The sequence below is a fragment of the Magallana gigas genome, chromosome 9, assembly GCF_963853765.1.
Source record: "Magallana gigas chromosome 9, xbMagGiga1.1, whole genome shotgun sequence".
Lineage (NCBI taxonomy): Eukaryota > Metazoa > Mollusca > Bivalvia > Ostreida > Ostreidae > Magallana > Magallana gigas.
This window is the reverse complement of record NC_088861.1, coordinates 10,951,184-10,972,340: the sequence shown is the minus strand read 5'-3', so window position 1 is coordinate 10,972,340 and position 21,157 is coordinate 10,951,184. Positions and strand designations below refer to the sequence as shown.

Sequence of the window (21,157 nt, the reverse complement as noted above, 5' to 3'; positions counted from 1 at the left end):
GCGCATGTGCATTACATTCTCTATAAAACACGGGAGGCTTTTTAGTTGATGTTTCCACAATATCACATTTGCATGTATAAGCTCAGAAACGATAATACCAATGTGTGTACATTTTCATGAAAAGTTGCTATTTACTCTCAGGCTTTTCACCACAGAAAATACGGGAGATAACTCTCCCTCAGTGCATTTAATGTGAAAAATATCGAATGTTCCAAATATCAACATGGTGTGTAAGTAAAAAATGTTGGTGAAAAAGTGTTGAATTCTTCATTAAATACACATGAATTAAGTTTTTATATGAAAGGTATTTACAGTCTCAAAATGGTTTGTTATGAATAATTTGTCTGTTATTTTCAATGCAGTTTCGTTAATTTTCTCAAAAACCGTTTCGGAACGCTTCTGCAATGTTTTGCTACTTTACGCCAGGTATATGGTAGGCATTTTGACTGCGGTGAAGGCCTGTCCAGAGAAACAGTTGGATAATTAAACTAAGCAGAGTGTAGTGAAATTAATGGCATTATTGTAGGCTTAAAGCTAGGTTATGTAAATGTCAACATTGCAATATGATGTGTCGATGTATCTATATTGTAAATATATGTCCGATATCATATGCAATGCCAACCTGTGCACGCACGGTTCAAAGTCTAGTGATCATAAAATGTCGAAGAATGATTGCATATTCCGTTATTTAATCGTTCAGACACAAATATATATCTCTGCCCGAACTTAAATGTTTCAATATTATTCATATAGTTGATGTTCTCGGTTCTTTATATCCTATATCTCTGGAAACCTAATTGGAATTAATTTTTCAAAACAAAACTGGTGTATAATTGTGGGAGGGTGGTGCTAAACTGAAATACAACCTTGACTCTTTAAAAACTCTTTAAAAACATTTTTAAGATAAAATAAACCTTAAGTTAAAAACTTCAGAAAAAGTTCATTAACTGCGGTTGGGAAGTTGATATTTTGTTTCCATACCGTTGATGTGGATTCAAGGACAATTTAGTAATTCGTTCTTACTGTGATAGAAAGATTATTATGTCTATATGTATTCATTCGTTTTGTATTTTTCTAAATTTTTTTCTATTGAAGTTATATGCATATATAAGTTATCTTTTATTCGATTTAAGTAAGAGCAGTATATTGTTTCTAGAAATTATTATCCAGCCAATATCCATAACATCTTATAGTATTTATATTTCATATTAACTTTACTTTTACTTTATAAGTATAAAGGTTAAGTCTCTGGTTTTATTTTTATTGCATTGTCAATACTAAAGTGTATTTTGGCAGTTAAAGTCGCAATACTTTAAATGTCTCTGTAAAGTTCAAAGGTTAACTTTCTATACATGTGGTATGCACTGTAACTTATTTTTTTTTTGGAAACGTATAATGTATGAATTTGTGATAAGATATTGCTAGATTTTTTTCTTTATTTTGTTATTTTCTCATATAATGTATTATATTGTAGGAAAATGCATATATAATCTTAACACGAAACAACTCACCAGATACACAATCTCCGTCTTAAAAATTTTGACTGTTCGCTTACATTATTACAAATGGTAACGTACATATGTGGTATTTGTGGGTAGCCCTCCCCGAAGGCTAGTATTTTGAATATTTGCTAAATTAAGATTTTAATGTAAGCAAGTGCGGCGTTTTTTTTACAATCAACATTTTGAAAATTATTCATTTAATATCTAGTTTAAAATGTAACTGTCATGCAAACATGCATGATTAAGTTCTGCATGCTAACAGGTACCAATTACGACGGATTATCATACTTAGGAAGAAACAATTATATATCTTTAATTAGACTAAGAAATTGTAAAAACAAACAAACACAAATTGACATGATATTGAATAGTTTGAAACGCACAGCACAAATGTGCAATAATTGTGTAATTGCTGTTTCTGATTCCATCGTGCATGCGATGGCCTTTTAAACCGTTACATCGTTTAAACATAAAAAAAATTTCAAGTTTGTATATTATGTAAGTTAGGTAAAATATCATGTATCACAATTAACTTTTCTCAGAGAGATGACTCCAATAAAAGTTCACCGCCATAATATGTACATACGTAGCAATCAAATCTTATCAGAAATACTAGATTTTGACCCATGCGTGCATGGGTTGACATTGCATATGATATCGGAGAATTACGAAATAGATACATCGACACACCGTATTGTTGACATTTACATAACCAAGCTTTAACACTACAATAGTGCTATTAATTTTACTTCACTCTGTGTAGTTAAAATAATTTAAGTGTGTCTCGGAAGAGGCCTGCACCACAGTTTATAAGATGCCTCCCATATACCCGTAATGTAGCAAAAAAATGCATAATCGCTCCGAAACGATTTTGGAGAAAATTAATGAGGCTGCATTGAAAATAACAGTAAAATTTTCATCTAAAAATTTATTTCATTTTAATAAAGAATTCAACACTTTGTCACGAACGTTTTTACTCGCTTCGAATTTACACACCACGTTGACATTCAGAACTATCGGGATATCTCATATTCAATACACTGAGTTAGAAATACTATTAGTATATCATAACGCATCTAATAATGTTTTATAAAAGTCCACCAAGGGTTAAATGGAGTGTTTTGATTTTTGATTTATTTAGATCCTCGAGATCTTTGTAAGTAAATGCGATCAAGTGCATACTTATGATCTGACGCACCGTGGTCAGTAGTAGCTGTGTTTTTTTTTTTTTTGCTTGCACCCTGAGGTCCACGCAGAAAATATATAAGCGAGGTTAAACTGGATACTATGGGAAAAATTCAGCCTGCGCATGAGTTAGCCTGGTTCCTTTTCGTAATGGGTAGCTCAGGGAACCAGGCTAGCACATGTTTATCTGAATCGGGATCGGGATTCCATGCCATTTGCACACATAAGTTCAAAGGCGCTGTAATTGTAAAGTTGTCGGTAAACAGTACAGAAACAAAAAATTCCTTTTAAAAATGGTTGGCATGTTATATGAATTGTCAGTATGATAAAATAAGGTAATGTTATGCCGAAACTACAACTGGCATCAAATAGCATAATTTGCATTGTTTTGTTGTTTTTCGAATACACATGTAGATTAACTTTACTTTTACAGTAGGCAAAGCTAGAGTACTTCTTAATTAAACATTTTTAAGCATTTAATTATGATTGAATAATTATGTGACTGTATATAATATATGATTGAATAATTATGTCACTGTATAAAACTTAAAATCTCAAGAAAAATGCATCAAAATATGAAATAAATTTACACAAAAGCTGTCACTGCATAGTTAACAAAGTATTGCGAAGCACACTGTCTGTGCAAATAGTAGAACTCGCCGAAAGCCTGATACTATACATGCAATCTTCATTTATATAGGTTATAATTATTTTAGAAGTATAAACATTTTAAACTCTGAGATAAAAAGTCAGGGCTATACGTGATACAACGTACAGATTTAGTGGTAAAAAGTAGGCTGCTAGAGTCGGTGGAGTCTCTGATAATCTTACGGTTTTTCATGTTTTCGTTGGGAACACATGCAAATGGTCCACGTATTGTAGGTTTTTTATTAAAGGACAGCAACTTGTTATTTAGATTTTTTCTAAATTGAAGTTAAAAAGATATTTAGTGTAGAAAGTGTATTAAAAAATATATCATAAATATTTATGCTCCTTTTAATATCTATAATTTGATCTTCGATGAAATAACTCATATTGAAAAGTCAAATTGATATTTGTTCTTGTAAAACACTTGTTTTTGAATTATAGAATACATGTAATACTAATAATACATTTTAGCTTTGTCAATCAGATTCAATTGTATGTTTCAAAATATGTTTTCATTCATCATTTCTATTTTAAGGAAATGTTCTACATCTTGTTACAGATATTAATCAATCGACTTTTACACAAAAAGCTTCACCAAAGAGTAAGCATGAGTTCATGAAAGCCATTAAAATTCAATTTCATACGCAGGTACGTATATGCCAAAATAACATAAAGATTTGTTAACCCTAAAATACTATAAAACCAATACGTAAGTATATAATAGTGTTTGCATTAAACTACTACATTTTATGTTAAATACATTGCATACCTATTTTCAATCTTTAATATGTTTGTTTATTTAATTTAACTAAACTTAAAAAACAGTAAATTGTAAAATTGATTGTTCTCTAGATAATAAATAATATGCATGGAAATAGTTACTTCTTCGCATATCAAAATCAAAAATTTGGAAAAAAATATAAAAATGTCACAATTTAATGATATTGTTAATAAACAGCTAATTCTATATTATTATATGCAAAGCATTGAAATCATGCTTTTTCCGTCTTAAACAGATCACAACATGCATGATATAATTATCATAATATTCATATTTCTCCCTTTAAAAATATAATCAGAAACTTAAAGATTCAGAATTTTTTCCGAATGTAGCCATTCATGTGGGTAATTTTCAACCTCGCTCTCATTGTTGTTTACAAATATTACCCTTATCTTCGATCTATGTCTTCTTTGACGTCAACTATATTTCTCTGAAAAAAATACACAGAGAAAGAAAAATAGTTATGTAAAGAGAGTTTTTTACCATTTACATTTATACATAAGTAATCTAAAACATAACCAGAATAACCCTGTTTCAAATTTATTTCCCATATCAGTTGGCGAATAAATACAATAGTATATCTAGGTTGATATCAATTACCAAAATATTGTATTGGATATATATGAATACGTATATATATTTAATGAAGCCGTATGGCTACCAGCTGTAAAGATTATGGTAAGACCGTTAAGAATGGTGGGATGGTAAACAAATTACCTATCAGACCCACCTTAATCTAAACAAAATAGCTAAAAAAAAACTTTTGAAAAAAAGATTGTAGAATTATATATATATTTTTTAAAGTATTAATAGTTCTTCTTATTCTTGCAATCGATATGGTCTAAAAATAGCCAGTACTATCCAGCTATCTCAAAGGTACAGCAAATACCGTTTCTTCTTCCAAGTTTGCCTTGTTATATTGCCTCCTAGTTTAATGAAAATGCATATTGATCATTTCGAAAAAAAAAAATGTTGCGAAATGTTTAACACTGCAGAAGAAGAAATAATTTGCCAAGACATCTATAATGTTGCCAATATTGTTGAAATCCGGAATACCCTGCAAATTAAAAATGGATACAATTGCATAATAAAACAATACTACATTTGCTTATAATTTATATCCGCCTTGTAGCATAATTTCTTACATCAGCGATTTCAAATAGAATAAAAGTCATTCATTAAAGAGTTTATAATATAAAACAGTAAGCAAATGCATTAAAAATTTAATTTAAAACGAATATGATCTTTGTCAATATATCATTATCATAAAACATTTTGGGTGGAAAATAAATGACAATAGAAAATCTATTATGATGTTATAGAGGTATATTTCCGTACAGGCTTTTTGTCCTTGCATTTCATTAGAAAAGATATCAACTTTAACTAAAAAACCTTGTTTGATTTGAATACAATTTAAAATGACATTTTTAATTTTGTATTAACTATTCCATTACTAATGAACTTATTATGAACTCGTTTAATGTTGAAATGAATAAGATTGGAGCCCTTAAGCGTGTGTAATATGTATCTGTAAATAATCCGTTTAGAAAAGTCATTGATCAGGACACTCTGAACAAATGATATCCTGTACTATCAAGATAAACAAGGATATCAGTTCTCAAGGGTAAGTACTTCCGCCCTCCTACAAGGACTGGCTAGTTGGTGAAATCTTTAGCATATATTAGTCAGTATAACATTTTCTCTAAACCGAGTAGCTTGGAAGGTTAAGCATATAGCTAGGTATGGCTGTTTTCCTAATCTGTTGCATTAGACCCAAGCAATATAACTGAACTGGAGAGGGATTTAGTTTTAAAAAGTAAGATATTTCAATGATATGGAAATTTAGACAAAAGAAGTGTATAGTGAATAAGCTTGGTATTACCACACACCTACTAGCAATAGCTCGTAGGTTAACCCTTTCATTTGGTTGGCAGTGCTTTAGTTTTTAAACCGAGGAGTATCGGGTTTAGAACTACTTTTGGTGTTTTTATTTTCAATAATATTTAAATCTTCGGTGTAAATTTGTGGGTTTTTTATTTTTATTTTTCTAAAATGAACGTATTAAAAATAACTATTGATTATTGGGATTTTGACTGCATAACCCGATAAAGTCGCAGAATAGTCACTTTATCTTTAATGCTGGTTCCTTTTCTGTTCCAAAGTGGTGCTTTTTTAATCTTTAAAAGTTATTCTCATCTCATAGAAATACTTGACGACCGAGACATTCACCTTGAAAAAAAAAGGACTTTGAAGATGGGTAACCGACAAAATGTACAAGTAAAGCTTCCACAAAACGACGACGAAACTGAAACAAGACGACAGAACTTGCAAAGTACTAGAAATAAATATCAATTACAGCAGCCAACGTTTGGATTAACAGATCTCGAACAAAGACTCGTAAATATTGTCAATTTACCACCAATGGTGAGTTAAAAAAAATAATAGAAAGGTATTGAAGCGTACATGTCAACTACAAGTCTGTGGAGTCATTTCAATTCGTGGGGACCGATTTTCGTGGATTGTGATTTTTTTGCTTATTCGTGGAAGTGTCGGTTTTCAGTTTAAATAAGAATATAAAGCCTTTTAATATTGTTTTCGTCGAAGATGTAAATTTGTTGAAGAAAGCTACCCATAAATACCACGAAAATTGGACCACCACGAATTCTAGTTAATGATTCCCCAGTTTTTCTTGCTTTTAATTCAAAATTGCCGTCCAGTGGCCTTTGTACAGCAAAGATCATTTATAATTTTATTATTTGCCAACTTTAAATATATACGTTTATGTGTATTTTTAATTTTTTACTATATTTTAAATCTATCCAATGGTATAGATCTATTTGGTGCACTCAGATACATTTAAAATTTGTAGCTACGCGAATTTCCAAAAGAAGAGAAAAGGTCTTTCTATTTCTCGGTATGCATTTTTTTATATGAATATTGTCTTCCATTTTCTTTTAAATAATGTATCGTAATAAAATACATCTGATTTATTTGATTTAAATTCTTAATTTCAAAGCTGTAGCATTAAATGTGTTTTATTTTCTTTAAATAATATGAATTTGTCAAATGCTCCTAAACAGTTCTTTAATGGACTTCGGATTATTTCCGGTGTGATTTACATGTTGATATTTGGCCGAGGAAAATGGACAATACAACAAATGATACGGCATTTCAGGGATTCTAAAGTAATAAAAGAACCCAAGGTAAAGTATTTATAATAACAGCCTAAAGAAAATAGAAAAGGCTCATTATTTTTTTGCTTCTTATTTAAATATTGGAGAAATCTTTTTAAACTTTTCGATTATCAGAAATATATAATTATTTATCAGAGCTGTTAGTTTGAGCAAATAATAAAAGCAGATAAAACTTGAATATTTAGTTCCCTTAAATCTTTCTTAAATTTGTCACTCTCTCTCTTTCTTTCTCTCTCTCTCTCTCTCTCACTCTCTCTCTCTCTCTCTCATATTGTGATTTAATGACTCATACATATTTTGATTAGTTAATAATAAACTAATACTTTATTTGTTGTAATTTTCAGGGATGTGAAGTGTGGAGAAAGGAAGAAGTAGACGGACCAAATCAAACCCAAGTATGTAATAATTACATACATAAGTGCATGCATGCATGCATGTATGTATGTATGTATGTATGTATGTATGTATGTATGTATGTATGTATGTATGTATGTATGTATGTATGTATGTATGTATGTGTGTATGTATGTATGTGTGTATGTATGTGTGTACATGTATGCATGCATGCATGCATGCATGCACGCACGCAGGCACGCACGTATGTATGTTCCGTTATTTAAGTTTAATTCGACCCTTGGCTTTCACCTGTGCACACAAAGTCAGATAAAGTTAATCGAACAGAGTTTGAAAAAGGAGATAATTTCAGTGGTGCTAAAGCCAAGCCCTTAATGCTTGTACCCTTTCTCTCCAAAAGATATTTCATTAGGCCTTAGAGGTGAAGATTATGGAAGAGTCCAAGAAATATTCTCTTCATATGGTTCAAATAATTTTTGCATCTTTGTAATATTTTCTCCTTTACGACCTCTTGTTTTACAGACCAAGTCAAAAAAAATTCAAAATAAAAGAAAAGAATGCAATGTGCAGATATTGATTTCATGTTTTCATGTTTTGAATGTATATTTTACTATTTTTTTAAAAAACAGCAGTGTGTTCCATGATATTACTCTAGCTACCACTCCTCCAAATCCGCGAATCCAAAGCTGTATTCCTAGTTTTCATGTGCATTTCTAGTGTTGTATAAGAATCATTTTATTCTTACAAAAATGATGGACAGCAATATTCTTTGTAGAATTTGATCACTTCTTCAAAATCGTAAAATGTGAATCCGCTACATTTCAAACTCTATATAAAGCGGACGTTCGGGTCTGGCTATTACAAAGTTGAAATAACGGTTCCAATTCCGGATTTCTAAGACTTAATTTTGCTAAAAAATAATTGATTAACGCTAATTGAAAAAATAAGTTCCAGTTGGAACTGGAACAATCTAAATTTCTCACCCAATGTAACTGCATTAAAACACACAAATTCGACTCCATAACTTTTTTTAGTAGTGGAAAAGATATATTAGGGATATAATATGCAGCAATTAAAGAAGAAAATAAGTAGAAATGGTAAAAAAATTGTCTGTAATCAAAAATCAATCCTTAATCTTTTACAGTCACAAAGAGCCCAGGCTGATCATTGGTTTGCCTGGCAAAGAATGAATGGGCTAACTCGCAATCTTATCAGAAAAGTCCAAACAATTCCTGAGCAGTAAGATTTTGTTTCATCAACGTCCATAGTAATTCTGTCATTACACTACAGTGAATGTCTCTTTATCTAAACAGCTTCAATATTGAAGTACGAGGGTTGTCCCAAAATAATGTAGACAGGACACATAACTTATAATTTGTTCACTGCAATTTCATTAGACTTCTATGTTTTCTTCAATGACCCTTTGGCAAACAATACTGAAAAATTCAAACCTGTACTTTATTTATTTCTCGAGAAAATAAATAATTAATAACATCAAGTTTTGTCAGGCGGCGCAATGTGCGACGTCGAAAATTTCCAGTTTTACGTTGTTACTAAACCCTCAACATCGTTGTACGATAACATTTAAGTTTTATTTCCGAAAATGTCTTAGAAAAAATATCATCTTTGAACATGTACCCTGAGTGCACATTCAACATATATTTTTAGTGTTTTTTTTTTTAAATATTTTCTAAGTACAAACGATCTGTCGGCTCCAAACTTGTCCTGTATGACTTGTTGTCTAACGTCCGTCTTACCGAAATGTGTCGTTCTGCATTTTGACGTCCATTGATATCGTTCGGGGTTTCTTTTTTTCACTTATTGTCATCATACTTGCTCAAATATTTTCAATGTTGTTTAACTACTTATTTTGTTTATTTCATTTACTTCCAAAGCCGCTTAGGGTTAATTTCATGGTTTTTACAAAATTGTATCAATTACTGCTGCGCCGCCTTAAACGCTGACATCGTCATTTTATTACGAGTTAACTTTTCAACTTGTCACAAAACGCGCTACATAATATTTAAAAGTTTTGTTACAGCCAAAACATTTTCTGAGTAAATAATAGAATTATTATCAAATATCAATGTATGTTTTATTAGATTTTTTTCATTCAAAAGTACTTTTCCTCGCAAGGCTCATTTCATTATGTTGATTTTAACTTTTTGTTTTTGACATTGCGCCGCATGTCGAATTTCTGATATAACATGCTTTCATTTCACTAATTTAATCTAAAAAAATATTTGATTTTAAAACATTATTTGAATGCAAATTTCTTGAACCCTCTGTAGCACAAATTTCATCTTCCTTTGTCTTCGATTAACTGAATAACACTTCTTGTCTACGCTATTTTGGGACAACCCTCGTAAAATGAGTTTTCTTCTAGCAAACTGGCTATTTTTTTTTCTGATTAAGATCTTCCTCATATGTAGCATTTATGATGCCACATCAAACATTGAATCTTAGTCAACTAACAAGAAAAGATATTGACGCAAGCATCAAATGGGCCGCAAAAATATAATTGTTGTATGAATCATCATTAGTTGTTTACATAAAACGCATCACAAAGAAGAAAATAACGAGTTTGTTGTACTATTATTTTTTATTGTAAGGTTTGATATATTTTTCTAATATTTTACTAATATTATAAGGAATCGAGTTCGTTACTGTAATCATTTCTAACGGTAATTATATGACCTTTGCCATAGTATGAAGTAATGGAGAACACATTGATTTGTACTACATTATTTTAAGACAAAGTTCGACTCATCATTATTCTCTCTTGGAGATTATGTTTTTCAAACCATATTTTTTGTTGCATTGTATTGAATCATGTAAGATAATATGCTCATCCGGTAGAAACTGCAAACAATTTTAAAGGTAAAAAATAAGCCGGATCATTTTTTTCCGCAATGGAATAATAAATCTTATGTACACTTTAGTTAATGAAGATAATCATGCTTATTTAATTTCACGAGGTTCTTAAAATAAATTAGGTTAGTTTAAATTTTTAGGTCTTTGCGTAAATTATTATGGACGTCATTTTATGATATTTTTCTACGACATTTCACATGGAAATATTACAAACACACGCACACATAGTCATTTCATTTGACGCAGAACAAAGAAATTCAAATATATCATTTATATAAAATTTCATGTCATTCAGGTCTTCAGTATTTCAGGTCTTTAAAATGTCCCGTATACCGATCCCGATACAATGAAAAACTCCGAAATTTTTCCGAAAAGATTATAGTTTCGATAAAATCGCACCTTACACGTCTATGACCCACTTTACAATTACGAGTAAATCAAAAAATATGTTATATTTTTTACAGGCATAAAACATATTTCTACATGCAAATTTACTTTAAATTCATAAAAATAAGCATAATATTAATACTGCCTTCTGGCGACCCGTAACAAGCGAGATACAGTGTAAAGAATGTTTAGTTTTGTTTACAAATTTCAAGTAATGTTTTTTTCTTATCGTTTAAGTTTCACTCACATCTTTTTTTGTTTACTGAAAAAGTGGTTAATTACGCTGGTGAGCGTTTTCTGTTTTTAAGCAATACGCGCGGTTATTGAATACGCGGATGTGTGATTTATCTCCCTTAAGTTTTGATATTTTTACCATTTTATGGTAAAAGGGGTATTTTATGCGGTTTCCAGCTTACTGCGCAACTGGTGTAAATTTTTCTCACGCCTAAATAACCACTTTTACAGTATATGGATTTATGAACTCAACGGAACAGTTTATCCAGGATGTTATAGATCAATAGTTAGAAATATAATTATTTCTTTACAGCAGATTATTTGTAAACAAAAACACGACAGGAAGATTTTTTACATAACAATTTCTTTTAAAAAGACTCCATTTGTCACCTCGCGTCTGACATTTAAATGTATTAAACATTCCAAATTCTCAAATAAACAATTCAAAACATCAGAAAAAAAACACAGAAATGATAAATCTGGACTAAAATATCCGTTTTATGATGTTGACCTTTGTGATTTGTGGTGTAAAAAAATGAAATCAACCAAACAATATTGTACTGCAAACATTGAAAGTGATTTTGATTCTACAGATTTGTCCCATTTGTAAATATCATCGAGGAAAACCATCCCTATTTGGCGGGAAAGACACTAGAGACACACATTCAACAGGGGACACTGTTCGTTGTAGACCTAACTGAGATTTCTCTAAACGAACCAACAGTAAGTATACACTGTTATATAGATCTTGCATATCCAAGGGAAAATAGAGAAGAAAAAAACATAAAAATGATAAATCTATTTCATACTGTTGAAAATCTCTGTGTAGAACTAGAATGTTAGTTAGCTCTATCATCTGATACCTTTGTAATTTGTATTTGTAATTTTTCGCCTATTACATATTATATGTAATCTGTCATCTGATCGCCACATACAAATGTTAAACACCACAAACTGAATTTATTTTCAAACTGCCTTTAAATAAAATGATGGATTTTTTTCTTTCAATATTTTCCATCTATCATTATTGTTTTCACATTTCATTGATTAGATTTTTAATGTACATTTGGATGATAATCATGATTGTGATATAACACTTAACAAAATAACACAGTTAATGAGGCTAGGTGATCAACAAATTAACTATTAGATCTTGTCTACATTTATAGATATAAATTGTTTAGCAATAAACAGTTATTTCGTAAGGAAAATATCCAAAATGTTTAGACTAAAAATTTGAAAAATTTGCTATACCTTTCTTCAAAGAGCATTTTTAGGACCTTATACTGTCTAAAATTGGTAACAATCACCCAGTCCTGTTAAAACTGGTTACTTACAATTTCTTTGACGAAAAGTGTTAATCCATAGCAATCATACTTTTAAAAATATTCTAATTTCATATTTAAATACCCTTTTTTCATTCGTTGGGGTTTTTTAAAGTCGCCCTTCCAACCCGCTTATGAAAATAAAATTGACAGTAGATAAATGGCAGAGGGTTTTTTTATGAAAAATACCAAAAGTATCGAAATCTTCAATAAATTATTTTCATATTAAAAACATTTTGTTTTTTAAGGTCAAGATATAGTAAAAGATTCCAGAGTGTCATTTTTGTGCTAGAACTATTATGACGTCATAATAGATTTGATGATTCTTTTCCCGTATTTTACGACTTTAAAGGAATTATGTGGAAAATAAAACAATATTTTGACATTCTATATTTAATAACGGGAAAAGTAATCCCGGTACCCATATTCAATTAGATATCATTTTAAAGAGGTGGTCAAGAGCTTGTTTAATGCCCTTTTTGGAGAGACTGTAGGCAATCTACATATATTTCATCGGTCAAAAATGTACAAAACTCTGAGATTTGTTACTTTTATCCCTCATATTTCATAGAAAATGGTTGTTTAAAACATGATTTTTCACTGAGTTTACCAAAAATGTAAGCCCCGGTACACCCTATGAAACAAAGATATTGTTACAAAGCATCATTAAAAGAATTTATATCTTTAATTTCATAAACCTGTAGGTACCTTTCATTTACTAGATCTTCACCTTAAGGAGGCTGGATGAACATGAATATTTTAGGATATGAAGTGTTAAGCTATAAACTCTAATTTAGTATTAAAAAAATCTATATATTTTTATTTAAAATTTAAATATTTTCCATTGTTTTCATGTAGCTCTTCTTTTAATTTAAAGGAGATCAATACAGTCTAATAAAATGCCACAACCATTGAACCCTCTTAAATTATGTAGTAGATGTTAAACTGGTTTTAATTAAAATGCAGGACTATTATGCACTCTTTCGCTTTGTAGCTTCTATCAACAATGGCTTTGTTTGGGATATACAAAGATGTTTTAATGCCAGTTGCTGTATGGATGAATATAAAGGACGTCAAGGATGGAAAGGTGCTTTAAAGTTGTGTGAAGTTGCAAATATCATAACATTCTAGTTATATCCCGCTCCAATTGAGAGCATAAAATAAACAAAAATAGTTTATATTCTATTTTACCCTTATGTGTCTGCATATCTGTCTCTCTGTGTGTCTGTCTTGCAGTAACAAATTTTCGTGAAATATTTCTCAGCAACTAATAAATGCAAATGCTTGAAATTATAACACATTTTTTTGAAATTTTTGAATAAGTTCTTTTTAAATGTCGACTTTGCTTATCTTGTATATTTACGAGAGAGCGGGAGTATCACTTTTTAGCATAAGCTCAAATGTATCATGTTTTATATAAAGTAAACAATTGGTAAAAATGAGGCATGTAATTTCTACGAAGACGGGTTAACTAAGCATAAGTATTTAAAGTTGAAAAAAATATTTTAATCCAGGTATACACGCCACGTTTAAATGGGGACAACACAGAAATTCGGCAGTGGGTAAAAATGAGAATGTGGTTCAATATGCTAGAAGGTCAATATCATACTTCAATCACACACGTAGGTAAAACAATCTTTTCAAAATCATCATATTTAATTACGTTTTGTTCACATACTAGTAATGTGTGTTTTTATTTTTTGTATTTTTCACTATATATATATATATATATATATATATATATATATATATATATATATATATATATATATATAAGCACTAAAAATAACCAACGACACGAACAATGAAGTAAAATATTGTCAAATTTTCGGGACAACCCGTCCCTTCTTCAGGACAACAAAATAAAAACTACATATGAAAGAAGAAAAGCATTTACAAAACTAGAACTAAACTTAAAACTAAATAATATATAAAAACTTAATAATGTTTAAACACCAGATCGAAACGTGGCAACTACATCTTTGTATTGAAAAAAGAAAAATCCCGTTATATATATATATATATATATATATATATATATATATATATATATATATATATATATATATATATATATATATATATATATACTTCTAATTGTGTTTTATTTTGTAATCTATAACTATGTCTTTTTAATTTTATTTAAACAATAAAATGCTTTCTTTGGTGGTTTATGTTGGATATGAAGGAGGTGAAATTGAAGGGAAAAACATTCTGCATTGATCGCTATCTTCATTACCCGCATAAATCGTCAAAGAAAGCACTTTATTGTTTATATTCCCATCCATCTTTTTAACAAACCAATTCCGGTAAATAGATCGTTAAAAGTAAGAACAAATAATTATTAACAGCAAAATTGTTTTCTTGGCAAATATGAGACTGACATTCTCTGTACAGACTGTGATTTTCTTTGCTGAGTATTTCAATTCATCGATCAATATGGCGTGTAGATTATGCCCTGTCGGTTTCTACGAAGCTATAAATTCGCAATCCATTTTCGTGTGAAATAAAGGGAATCATGCTTATTGATGTAACTATATTTAGATATCCTTGTTTTAAATTTTTGCTATTTCAAGAAGAATTATAAAGCTACAGACTAACTCTGCTTGTATATCTGGTTGTTCGTTATTTAAATGACACTCCCTCACTTATGTTTTGAAACTACTAAGCTTAAATGAGCGAACTTTGAGTGCAAAACCTGAACGGCAAAAATAAAAAAAAAAGGAAAGGAATGCCCTCCCTACATACAATATCCGTAACAATTTTAATGTTTAATGTTTTCCAGTGTATACATGTATAAAGCATACAGAATGTCGTCAAAATAATGATACTCATAGTTCTTAGATATTCTGGTAATTGTGTTCAGATCGAGCTCCTCTGATGTTTGCTATTGTGAAACTGCAAAGAATCTTTGAAAATTAAGCCTTTTTTATTTTTATATCTAGCAGACAAGCCTAAGGCAAACCTATGCCGAAAAAAGATTCCTTGTTCTAAAACGTTTGATATATTTATACCAAGTATTTAGGTCAAGTTTTTTAGGGTAACGGCACAAAAAGCAAAACTTTAACTATCATAGAATTATAAAACCATACATATTTTTCTTTATTTTGCCTATAACGCTAAGGACGATGTTTTATTAAGAAATGAGACTCTTGTTATGTTATGATCTTTACTTAATTTGAACAGAATTATTTATTATGAAACTACAAGAAGTTCAACATCTCTTTTTATTGACTGGGTTGTCCTTTATTTTTTATTATCTATTTTGTCTTCTAAAGCATTATAATTTATTGTTTCAGTTCATTCTGGATTTTTTTATTTATAATCATTATAGCATAGTTTAACAAAATTCAAGAAGAAAAAGTTCATAAAAGTTTAAAACTTTGTTTTAAAAAATATAAATATTTTAAAAATCAGTTTAAAGATAAATATAAAATAGCAAATGTAAAGGAAATATTATGCATTACAAGAGCATAAATACATTTTATATCATTGTTATTCTTTATTTAGAATATATGTATAAAATAAGGATAGGAATTTATCTTATTACTGTTAAGTTAGATTAATCATGAAAAACAAAAAACATTACAGGCTTTACGCATTTTTTAATGGAAGGAGTTAGCATCTGCATACATAGAAATCTTTCGGACAGACATCCTATCTACAAGATACTTTTGCCTCATTTTCAATTTATGCATGCTGGTAACAAGTAAGTTGAAAATTCATGTTACGGAAATACAAATTGTTTGGTTCCACTATTGTTGCAACCATGATGCATCGCATTTTTTGTTTATAGATTCACAGTGGATGATTTATTTCCGGTAGGCGCCCACTTCGACAAAGGCACTTACATTGGGCGTGTCACAATGTTAAGACTCATATCAAAACAGTAAGTGTCACTGGAACTGAAATATGTCATTACTCTTGTTTCCTTATCATTTAATCTTCAATCAAGTTCATGTGTTTTTTTTCAAGATTTGTTTTTATCTATAACATTTTTACTTTTGAAAGACAAACGAGTCATTTACAAATGATAACCTTTCAAGAATGATATTTTGGAAAACACATATAATGCTATTGAACAATTATCAAAGTTAGACAATTTAAACGTGGAACAGTTCAGTATTTTGAAATTATGTGGATTTTGATTAGCTTATACAAGATGTTAAAAGCATTGGACTAGGTAACTCTATTTGATATTTATTTCTTTTTTTCATTGAAAATGAAGCAATGAAAACTGGGCGTATAGTACACATGCCTCACTTCTCAAAGGATTAGAGACCAGGGGAGTTAAGGTTAATATATTGCTACAAAATATATTGCTACAAAGCCCATTTTTTTTTAATCCTTACTTCGTTAATCCAAGAACGAGTGGATTGGTGATGGTTAATGCATAATATCTAAAAAATTTACATAATTCAAATTTCTTTATGTAAAATTATGAAAGGCATTTTTTAGAAAAAGACCCCCCCCCCCCTCTTTTCACCGATGCTACGTGCTTATGTTGTCAATGTCGTTCACATTTCATAGACGATACCGGGATACTTCTTTAAAGATGACGCTTTGCTTTTGCATAAAGCAATACATCAGTTTGTGTATGAATATGCAGCACACTACTATGGCAGTAAGTTTGCAATATATATCTATGCTTAAAATATTATCAAGTTCTAAAATAATCCGAATTTAAACTCTTTTTTTCTGTACGTCATTTTTTTCTGTTTCAGATGACGATGTTAATGTTCAACAAGACAATGAGATTCAATCATTTAGACAGGAATTATTATTACCAAGAAAAACAAATGGGACTGGAGGATGTGGGATGAATGTGTGTATAGTAAATTTTAAACAATATACATATACATCTTTTTATGGGCAAAATATAAAAAAAATTAGGGATTTCGTAAGACATTTCAACGAATTCTAAGAATTGAATTCCTCTCCAGAACACTATGCCAATTCCAACCGAACTTGGTACAAAAAATACTTAGTACGTAAAGGGGCTTTATGGCTTTTTTTAAAGGGCCCTATTTTTAGAGTTGTTTAAGATCTTTTTTAGACCTGCAATGCTCAATATGGGATATGACTATGAAATCATACAGAGACAAAAGGGGCTCGGTGTTCAACACATATCTTGTGAAAATTCTAATAAAACTTTCTTTACACGATCTGTTGCAATATTGTCCAAAGGTTTTATATATGACTACATTAAGGTGGTTTTAAAATGGCTTTTATTGCACAGGTGAGCGCTGTCACCAATAGACCTCTTGTTTTTAATTGCAATAAATCGGCAATTATTTTAAATCCATTCTTAAAGCTTTTAAAATTCAATTATATGATAAAGAATAGTGGGGTTGTTTATCTAACTGAAAAAAAATCAATCGATATTATCAATGCTGCATTTTTTTTTATTGCTACAGCAGATAACTTTTTTTTCATATAAAAGCATTTACTTTATTATGATGGTATTGTTTTAAAACTTCAGGGTATTCCGGAATTTACAAGCATCGAAAACCTCGTCGAGGTTTTGACAAATATCATTTACATATGTAGTGTAGAACACTCCGTGTCCAATTTCCCTGCATATGACCATTATGCCTTTCCCCCAAACATGCCGGACATTTTGCATGGACAACCCGAGGACGAAATGGTAAGATTTTAATATTTAAGATAAATTAGGTATACCTAACGACTACGTTATCGTTGAGACACCCCCCCCCCCCCAAAAAAAAGTATTCCTTTTGGACCTAAGCACAAATCACCATCGCTGACAAGACTAAGTTCTTGAAAATAATAGAAAAATTCGATATAATGTATGCTAAAGCATTGTTTTTCAAGGAAACTTATCAATAAACACTTTGAAAATAGTCAGATTTTATATAATACGAACAAGTTAGAAATGTTTGTAGAGCAGAGAGCTGTCTTGCTTGTCGGAGATTAACAGAGACAGCCGAACGTCTGGTTCGATAGAGTTCAATAGTGCTTGGATCAAAACAATTTTTAGAATTTTTTCAATTACTTATACGTAGTTGAAAATCCATCTTTAAATATTACACAACATGATTCATATGGGGTTTTTCAAAATTCTTATCAGAAAAGTCTAAAAATCCATATTATAAAAAAGTGTGTAATTCAAATACAGACTAGAAACTAATTGCCATGCAAGATAATAAATAATAATCGATAAAATCAACTCCCGTCAGTGCTTAGTACTTTGATTTTAAAAGTCAAGGTAGCATACTTGAATAAAGGTTACTGTGTATAGTTTTGTTAACTGATGGTAATTTCACGGTAATAAACTTGGCAAACCTTTACTATTTCGTCATTTCTTTATAGAATGATCTTGATGAAGCAATGCCCACAGGAAAAGAAATATTTTATACAATTGGTTCAAAACGGACCAGTAGTCAAGTACTCACAAGCAGTTTAGGAAATTATGACGATCGTTATCTAAAGACAATGGATAACGATGGAAAGGCTTTTGTTGAAAAGTTTGTGTTTTGATATTGTTCTTAACTAGAATTTTTTGTTATATTTTATTACTAAAATATTCAGTGCCTGAGCACATCCCATGATTATTATTTTTGATATTAATTTCTCTTTTTATTATCACAGGTTTCAGCAAAATTTATTAGGTGTCACAGAGCAGATAAATCAGAGAAATAACGATATTACTGCTGGCAACAATGGAAAGGAAATCAAAGAATACCCTTTTGAATGGCTTCTTCCAGAGAATGTTCTTAATTCTATAAACGTTTAGGTGCCGGAAAGGGGTTCAATGACCCATATTAACCTTTTTGAAGTTTATAAATTCCCTTGTAACCAGTTACTAACTCTAAGTGTTTGTTTTCCGATTCAATTTTAATCTTGTTTTTGCTTAAACAATACCGACCTGCAAACAATGGATATCCTATTTTGTTTAACGAAGAAGGAAAGTCATGAAAATTTTATTTTTGAGCCAATAAAGTGGTTTAATGATTACAGTTAGACATACTGATTTGAAGATAAAATAAATAATTAAGCTTTAGTGCACATTTGCAGTTTGAGAAATCGAATTCCCCGTAATTTATTAGAGGCTGAAGAGATATAGAACTATTTGTACTGAAAACTGAAAAATCGAATATTTTGACATCTATTCAATTAATCAACTAAACGTTCATTATGTTTATGCACATATTTTAATCTAAAGAATACGCATTTATAAAAGATATATCTTTATTTAATAAAAGACAGCTGCTATTCTGTTAATATCAATTCATTGATACTCGTTTTCATAATGTTGATGATTTCAGTTTGAAGAGAGGAAAAACACGATGCTGATAATTTTAAAACTAACAACTTGCAAAGATATTATTCCTCACATTTGGTTTCAATATGTTATGTCGAAAAATGACCCCCTTAAATCTTTAACCCAAGAGAAAATTTATCGCATCTACTGAGGAAGTAGTTAAATAATTTAACCAAAAATTTCAATTTTGCATTACTGTCTTAAGACCCGACAAGGCTGAAAGTGCTAACAGTAAGCCGTTTATTTAATTTGAACCGTCACATCCTTTTTTAAAGTAATTTTTGTTATAATAAGACTTTATTTATCAACGTATCATGATCAGTTAAACATTGTTCTTATTAATGATAGTGTAAACCTTCAGATTTTGAATATATGTATAGGACATGACTAAATAAATATTTGATGTTTTAGTGTTTTCCTATTAGTTCTTCTTTTGTTATTTATCTTTTTTTATTATATACATATATAAACATATTATAAGTAATCAATACATGGATTTTGGACATGCGATACAGCTAAGTATATAATACCCGTTTTAGCCTCCATGGCTGATACGGATGCAACAGGGATGAAATCGATCTGTAAGACTGAATCATAAGTTGTTTAGTCGCTCTTGTCAAAGAAAAAAAACAAATTTGTATTCATATTGATATATGATACTTATATGATGATTTTGATTTGATATCATTTAAAAATGACAATGTCATCGACTTTCATTTTTGGGGGGGAACTTACCAAAGCGCAGTGTGTGTTTATTTTCTCATCGTTTTTTTTAAAGTACTCCGCAAACTTTAAAGGTTACGTACATCATTTCAAGGTTGATTTATAACACACAACAACGATTAACGCTATTATAATAACAAAACTCATATCTATTATTAATAGTTATTCCTGGTATTGTTTTAATTAAGGTCTTCTGTTTCCAATTGGAGACCGGTACTGATTCTGGCGGTAATTCTTCATTATTGTTATTCTTCTTCTAGACGTTTTTTAACTTTGATAACTTTATTGTTTGTCATCTAATTTCATTCAAATTTTCAGGGTGTATTGTAAATTAAATTTGATTTTTAAGTCACAAAAAGATGAGAAATCGTATCTTCCGGGTTTGAGTTATTCTCCGTTTTCAATATTTTAGGGGCATTCGTTTCCAGACAAAGTTTGAAATATTTTCTAAATGCATATAGAACAAAAGATGTGCATAAATTTAAGGGCTTTCATTTGAGACCAGAAAAAAAGGGACTGACCCCTTGAATAAGGGATCTAGGCACCTGGAAAGTCTTTGCTGTTTAACTAATAAACAATACATGCTACGATAATGATGTCGCTGGAAAAGTTGTTCTTCATTATCTTATCGATCTAATTGTAATATAGTATTGTTTGGATTTTGC

At 30.0% G+C, this 21,157-nt stretch overlaps 1 protein-coding gene across 2 annotated transcripts; it reads left to right on the top strand.

The window, feature by feature from the left end:
* Positions 1-5,761: 5,761 nt before the first annotated feature.
* On the top strand, positions 5,762-19,892 carry LOC105333405 (allene oxide synthase-lipoxygenase protein). Of its 2 annotated transcripts, none has more exons than XM_034479159.2 (17): positions 5,762-5,856; positions 6,320-6,540; positions 6,986-7,030; positions 7,197-7,319; positions 7,655-7,705; positions 8,809-8,903; positions 11,753-11,882; positions 13,479-13,571; positions 13,999-14,110; positions 16,076-16,193; positions 16,281-16,373; positions 16,713-16,779; positions 17,015-17,108; positions 17,209-17,309; positions 17,967-18,131; positions 18,818-18,972; positions 19,097-19,892. In XM_034479159.2, exons 2-17 carry the CDS (start codon positions 6,370-6,372, stop codon positions 19,239-19,241), a joined length of 1,758 nt encoding a protein of 585 aa, XP_034335050.2. In that variant the 5' UTR covers positions 5,762-5,856; positions 6,320-6,369; the 3' UTR covers positions 19,242-19,892. The 2 variants fall into 2 exon arrangements, with proteins under 2 accessions (XP_034335050.2, XP_011434663.3); XM_011436361.4 differs by having other exon boundaries at positions 5,783-5,932.
* Positions 19,893-21,157: the final 1,265 nt, after the last annotated feature.